The 7500-nt window shown below is 46.1% G+C and overlaps 1 protein-coding gene across 1 annotated transcript in view; it reads right to left on the bottom strand.

Moving 5' to 3' along the window:
• LOC113808304 (serine-rich adhesin for platelets-like) overlaps positions 1-7500 on the bottom strand; it is a gene marked incomplete in the record, with an annotated part of 59073 nt that overhangs the window by 50383 nt on the left and 1190 nt on the right. Inside the window, 2 exon segments of the mRNA XM_070115499.1 lie at positions 1-6027; positions 7139-7500. The exon segment at positions 1-6027 is cut by the window's left edge and continues 845 nt beyond it; the exon segment at positions 7139-7500 is cut by the window's right edge and continues 1190 nt beyond it. Of these exon segments, the coding sequence (XP_069971600.1) occupies positions 1-5716 (5716 nt within the window).

Here is a 7500-nt window from a genome sequence, read left to right as displayed (position 1 = left end):
CTTTCGATCCACGGGCTGGGGTACTTCTACCAGAGAGAATCTCGCCTTCCAACTGTCGATAATCACAGCCTAACAGTTTATCCAATTCCTGATCCAATTTAGGGTTATCGACCTCTCCACTGGCCTCTTTATTTTCCAAGTCCATCTGCAGAGTTTCAAAACCATCTTCGAGTTCGGAAATCTTGCTAGTATTGGGTTTATATTTCGGTCCCTTGTAGGATATGATGAGGTCCTCCCAGCTAAGGCTGAAGTTGTCCTCACTATCTGACATTAACATTAGGTCATCTGGACTGATGTGATCTGCTTCCTTGCTAAAGCTGTCGACATCCTCTTCACTTTCTGCTACATCTACAGATCGCAAATAATGACTTATGGCTGCCATAACCTTCTGAGAGCCTACATGGGAGGGGGAGCCTTCAGGGGTCCCATTGCCAGAACTATAGTCTGTTTCCTCCTCACAGCTGCTTCCCAGTCCACTTTCCCTGCTGAAGGAATGTCCACTTGCAGATTTGAAGTCGCCATCACTATCAGAACTGACCATTTTACCTCTCTTTTTATCCTTAGATCTCTTGCATCTCTTACTGTCCTTCAAGTCTTGAGACCCATAGGTCATTTCCAAGCGACTTTTGCGGGATTCTTCAATGCTTCCACCACCAAATATTTCACTGAAGCGCGGGGCTCTCCTCTGAGGACAAATTGCTTCCCTGTTCTCTTCAGATTCAGTCAAGACTCCTGCTGCTGCTGCCTCCTCTTCCTCTTCCTCCTCTTCATCTACATCTCTGGTGGTGACCCATTCACTTTCTTCTTCACCTCCTCCAACTTTAAAGGAACTCGAGCTTGAATTCTTTTTGGCTTTTGACTCCTTTTCTACATACTGTTCAAGAATATTGTCCCAAAGACTATTGATCTTTTTCCTACCCATGCCACCACATATGTTTTCTACAGATCCCCTCCGCCCTTGCCTGGGAGTGGAGCAGCGAATGCTCTTGTCTACAACACCCCGGCGGAGACTCTCCCACTTCCTGTCATGGCGAGGGATGGCCGAGATCCAAGAGTTACCTCCAGCCGCACAGCTTCCCCTGAGGTGATTGTGGCCACCTCCACTTCCTCGCCTTCCTCTTAATGCATACAAAAGCTCCTCCCCATTTAAGTTGTCAAGACTTTGGCGTCTTCCTGCTCCACCACGTCTGTCAGCACTGCCTCGCCTCCTCCTTCTATAGTGTGGCTCTGGAGTGTCTGAACGGACGGTAATACCATTCTCAGAGAACTGATGATGGTTGTTCGTGCTATCAGCAGCATTTTCCTCTTCACCAGAACCTCTATCCCTGTTATCACTTCCACTATCAGAACCGTAATTTACTGCAAGTGTAGGATTACTGCATTGTTGCTTGTTGGAACACTTCTGTAAGTCTCCTTCAAGTTGGTTTATGTAGTTTATCATGCTTTCATGGAGCTGAGAGGCGTCCTTTCCATCCCATGATCTTGCAGTGGGTACCTCCCTATCCTCCCAGGATCTCGTTCTAAGAAACTCTCTACTGTCCTCTATCTCAGATGAACCAGGTGTATCGAGAGCTTCTGTGCATGGAAGATCTCTCAGGTCACAGGACTTTCCTCTCTTAAGTACTCCTCGACGGCTGTAAGACCTCTGAGGGAGGTCCCTGAGATCCAGGGATTTTCCTCGCTTGAGTTTTTGTCTCTGGGAGTCCTTCAGATTGAGGTCTCTCAGGTCAGATGATTGAGCCCTAGAGATGTGACTTGAGGCATTATAGCTTTGCTGAGGCTCGGTCAGTGAATGAGCACTTCTGCATCTGCTCATCATTAAATCAGGTTGGCCATGTGGCACTTTAAGCAGGTCATATGCAGTTATGCCATTCAAAGAATTTGCACTCTTACTTAAGTCAGCCACACTCTTTCTAGTCAAAAGCTCTCTTGCTTTGTTCCACAAAGAGCCATATCTTTGGTTTGTATCTTCATCTTCAGAGTTACTGCTTTCATCAGTGTCATGCAAGTTGGTATTAAATATAGTATCTGTGGCAAGACCAATAGCACTATCAATCAGGTCACTGATGGCACTATGCCTGAGACTAACAGTGCTGCCCATTGTACTGTCTCTGATGTTGGTAGTGCTGCCATTTCCACCATATCGAATGATATTGCTTTTGCTTAAGAGACTATCTCTGACATCAGTAGTGCTTCCTGCAACACCATGCCTTAGACGAGGAGTATTACTTGTGAGCTTTTCTCGTAGGTTGGTGGTGCTTCCTATCACACCATGCCTGAGATTTTGGTTACAGGTCATGGCACTATCTCTCAAGTTAGTGGCACTGCCTAGTATGCCATGTCGTAGACGGGAACCTGTTGTTTTGTCTCTCAAGTTAGCAGCACTATACATGACACCATTTTTTTGTCTGGTAACATATGCATCTACCATATCAACATACCCAGAGCTTGCAGTGCTAAAGAGTGAATCATCTCTGAGGTTTGTCATGCTTTTTGCACGGCTATAAGCTCTGCACATTTTCCTCCCATTCTCTAAGGACTCATCTTTTCTATTATACATGTCATCTTGTCTAGGACTGGCAATACTACCTGCATCTCTCAAATTAGAAGGATTTGCCAAGGCGCTTTCTTTCAAACTCGTAGTGCTACCCATGCTTTTCAATGAATGAACACTACTATAAAGAATACTGTCTTTTAAACTAGTAGTACTACCCCTTGAGCCATCTCTTTGGATATTTGTATGACTCTCAGTTGCACTACCGATATTATCTTTCAGGTTTGCTGTATTACACACATTTTCCTTGCTTAAATCTAGGACACTGTCAGTAAGACTCTTGCTACTAGCCATGGGCATATCTATCAGACTAGCACTGCTACCCTTTAAATCATCTATTAAACTGGTACAGCTACCCATTGTGCTGTCCTTATAGCTGGCAATACTGTCCAAGGTGCTATATACAAGGCTTGTGGAGCTACCAAGGGCACTGTCACGTAGACTGGAGCTGCTGCCGATGGAACAATGTCTCAAGCTGTTGCTACTACCCATTATACTGTCTCTTAGACTTATGGAGCTTCCCATTGCACTATCATAAAGGCTCATGGAACTACCCATAGAGCTGTCAATTAAACTGATACTGCTGCCCATGGAGCTGTCCTTTAAGCTTATGTTACTGTCCCACCCACTGCCACTGGTATCCACGGCACTGTCCCGCAGGCTGCTTGTACTTCCTCGAGCACTGCGCGAACAATTCGTGTGGTCTCCAACAGGGCTGTATCTTGAAGCATCCCTGATATGAGCACCATTATCTGGACTCATTCTTGAATCCAATGCAGCACTGTTCTTTCTACTGCCGACTTTTCTGTTCAGCCCTGCATGCCTTTGCCTAGGAGACACACAGGGTAGGTCGAGTTCTGTGGGAGTGATAGTTGGGTTCTTTTGAGTCCCTTTTTTGAGTGTATTACCAAACTTGATGGCATTGCTGACCGACTTTCCAGCTTTTGAAATACTGGATGAGGTGTTTTTGGATTTGGGTATGGCTCCCTGAGTCTTCGATATGGGGGGTCCTGTCTTTGATGTAGCAGTGGTTTTGGAAAGTAGGGGGGTGGTCCTGGATACAGTGGTAGTGATGGGGGGTGGTGGGCCAAAAGTGATACTCTTACTCTTCCCTCCCCCTCCCCAAAGACTCCAGGTACTACCGCTGTTGGTGTTAGTGACTGAGTTACGTCTGCTATTATCTCTATCTTTTGGTGTGGAAGATCTGCTCCTCACTATACCTACAGTCCCTAAACTAGCCCGCCGCCACTTCTCTGCATTTGTGGTGGCGTCACGTGAAGGGGATGGAGTGCTGCAGTGACTAAGAGGTTTTCTAACAGTCAAATCCCACAAGCTGTTGCTAACACTCCTACTAGCATTCCTGCTGGAGCTTCTACTAGCAGGCCTACTACTTTTCTTGTTAGTGTGCTTTGGGCTGCTATCACTTCCACTGCAAACAGTATGGAGGGAACTAGGAATACTGCAACTAATCCTGTTTGATGCAGATGAATCCTTGCCACTGAGGTTTTGAACTGAGTTTGAGATATTCTCTTTCAAAGATAATCTGCATTGTTCATGTGCAAGACTGTTAGACCTTGCCTTTTTCCTCCTAGTTTTTGTGGGAATCTTTTCATCCTTATCACTTGTATCATTGCCAGTCTCCTCCTTCCCTCCATCTTCCTTACGATCCCTGAGTTTCTTGATCTTTCCTCCTTCCAGATTTGACTGGGATTTCCTGGAGATGTTATTTTGGGAGGTGCTTGTAAAATCTGTGAGATGCCTTGTTGATTTCTTTGATGAAATACCTTTCTCTATATTATCCATAGTGGCATAGTCATCATTAAGGATGATATCTATATTGTCTGCAGTGATGACAATTTCAGGACTTCGATGTCCATCTATAGAACTTGCAGAGGCCCCATGGTTCTGCTTCTTACGGAAAGCTTTGCTGCTGATACTGGCATTACTTACCACGCTTGAAACACTCCGTCGTTTCCCCTTTGTAGTGTCACTGTTACTGCATCTAGACTTTGTTACTTCATTAACTGCATTTTTCAAAGATAGAGCATATGTATCCTTTGAAGAACTTGAAATATCATGCTTTGGAAGGCGGCCAACAGGGCTAGGTGAAGCTGAGGCTGGAGTTTTACAAGAGTGTGATGTTGAACCTTCAGGTCCTTCCCCCGAGTCAACAACTGGATCACTTGAAGGGCTTCCTGGGGAGTGTGATGGACTTACAGAAGACCGAGAGGATCTCTTTCTGGATCGAGGCATGGGACTTGGAGAGCGTGAACGCTCTCTTTGAGAAATTGGGCTGGCAGGTCCATAAAGGAGAGGACCTGATGATACAGGACACCTATAGAGTGGTGAGTTGCGGGATAAAGGACTGGCAGGATAGCTGTAGCTGAAATCACTATCTTCATCATCAGTGGTGGGAGTTGAACGCTTCCCGTGGCGACAGTGAGAGCTGCACTTGCTATTATTGAGCTTGGGGTTAGCCCGGATATTTTCCCAAAGGTTTCTGCGAGTTGCTCTGGTCTGGGCAAGATCTGTAGCGCTACTGCGCCTTCCATTTGCTGTTGCAACCAAGTACCTTTTCACATCAGAGGGTGGAGATGAGGTGGAAGAAGTCGAGGAAGTGAGAGATGAGGAAGACCAAACGGGAGAGCTCTGAGAGGAGCAGGGGACACTCGGATTGGAAACCACGCTCCGGACGGGAGAGGGCGTGCTCCATCCTGACCCTGAGTCACTGTCAGTTGAACCAGAGCTTGTAGTTAGTACTTTGGGATTTGAAGATGACCTAGCGCTGTCCTCGGATGAAATGCAGTGCACAGGTGGGGCAGTTCCTGATGGAGACACTGTAGCTGAAGGCGAAGTCATGCTATGGAGGGACGACGGTACACTGGGCGAGACCAAAGGTGTAGTTAACCCAGGAATGGGAATCTCGATGCATGACCCCGGCGAAGTAAGGCTGTGGCTGCTGGATAGGCCTGACAGGTCACAGGGCGACTCCGAGGGCGAGAGCCATTCCATCGGGGAGAGGGACGAGGCGTCGCTCGCGGGCGAGTCCTCGCTCGAAGGCGAATCCGACGCCAAATGGGAGGGAACCACAGCCAGCGAGGAGGGAGGAGTAGGCCGAGAGGCCGTAGCCTCCAGGGCACTGCCGACACTTAACTCGTTCATGGCGACGATAAGGTCAGCGAGGCTAAATTTTAGGGCATCATTTCACTGCATTAATCAAGACGAGCAGCAAAACCACAATATTTCAGATGAACTGTATTTCCCAAAGTAATATGGATATCAAATCAGTCTTGATAGATGTCATACCACTGAACCGAGAATACCCGGATTTTCTAGAGCGTTACTTCAGTGGTAATATACATGCAATTAATATCAACCAGTCAGAAAAAATGGAACTTGTAGAATCCGTGTTGATGACAGCGAATGCACAATTACTGCATGCATATCTTGGTTGGCTGCCGTTTGATGCTAATCTGTACGAAGGATAAATATTAATATTAGGAAAGACTTCACTATCTACTTTCAAAAGTAGAAACAAAACATATCGAAGAACAGATATAATATCACTACAGATTCTATCATTTACAATCGCCCAGGACAACAGTATAAAAAGGGAAGTGTCTCTGTCGAAGAAAGGCAACGGAAAATGAAACTGGCGGACCCTCGCGGTGGTGACTCCTCGTAACACGCCCATCCTACGAAGGGAAATTCCTCCGTGCCCTCCCCTGCAGGGACACAGCCATTCATTCGTCCGCCGCCTCTCGTTCACCTCGCACACCTCTGTTTCACTTACCATCATCACAGACACAGATCGGAACTAAAAAAAAGATCCCAACCCTAAATACCTTCTACTGAGATCTTTACGAACCACAAAGAGGAATAGGAAGGCGCGCCACTTAAACTGGGACACTGTCTTGAAAAGGCTTCCCTGAATTTGCGCTGCGGGGAATCCAGGGACTACGGATTTAGACTTCAAATCTGAATAATGCTATCTATTGCCTCATGTCAAAAATACATAGATAAACAAACACTCACGTAAATATAAACAGATCACTACACACAAACACGCGCACACAAATAAACACATTCACACCTTGAAAGGCTTCACTTGGTAAGAGAATACGGCTACATTTCTGGAGATCGTTTCCGTTTAATGCATGTAAAGTATCCCGTATTTCTTTCTAATATATTTCCCTAACGACGATGGAATGACAACAATAAATCTATCCACTTAGAGCTTTACAAAATACACGCCACTTCAGAAATCATCCACAATAATTAAACAAAGTCTGTACAACCTGTATTCACTCATCCCTAAGATAAGCATGTAAAAATACAACAAACAAACACACATACATACACACACAAACACACTTCAATTTACACACATACGTACATACTGTGCATACATAATACACATAAATACATACACTCCAATATACATACATACGCACATGTTTACACACTCATTAGCACACACTCACATACACACACTTTCAATTCGTTTGCCTTCGCACTTTCGCCCTCACATGCACTGAAAATGCGCACAGCCACGCAGAGGGCACCGCCGCCGCCGCCACTTACCTCCTCAGACACAGAATCTCTGCCGAGGAGCCAATCAAAAACGGCGAAGGACCAACGCGTATTTTCAAGCTTAGATTTTCTTCTCTAACAATCACAAAATCTTCCGAAGACCCTTTCTTCCAATCTCTTCTTTCCGTACAACGCTCAGTCAGACAAGCAGAGTGTGCGGAAGCGCGCACAGCGGTCCTTTTCCGGGTTGGGTCTCTCGCACGAGCAACGCACAAATCTTATGCACAGAAATACACGATTACCCGCGCGTGCAAGCAAGAGACAAAGGACGGGCACGCACTTAGGAAACACAAAGCCTGAATGACCGAAGAGGGAGGACGGACAGAGGGACAAGAAGAGAAGGAGACGGAAGG

This window comes from Penaeus vannamei, chromosome 37 (genome assembly GCF_042767895.1).
Source record: "Penaeus vannamei isolate JL-2024 chromosome 37, ASM4276789v1, whole genome shotgun sequence".
Taxonomy (NCBI): Eukaryota; Metazoa; Arthropoda; class Malacostraca; order Decapoda; family Penaeidae; genus Penaeus; species Penaeus vannamei.
This window is presented reverse-complemented; position numbering and strand designations above follow the sequence as displayed.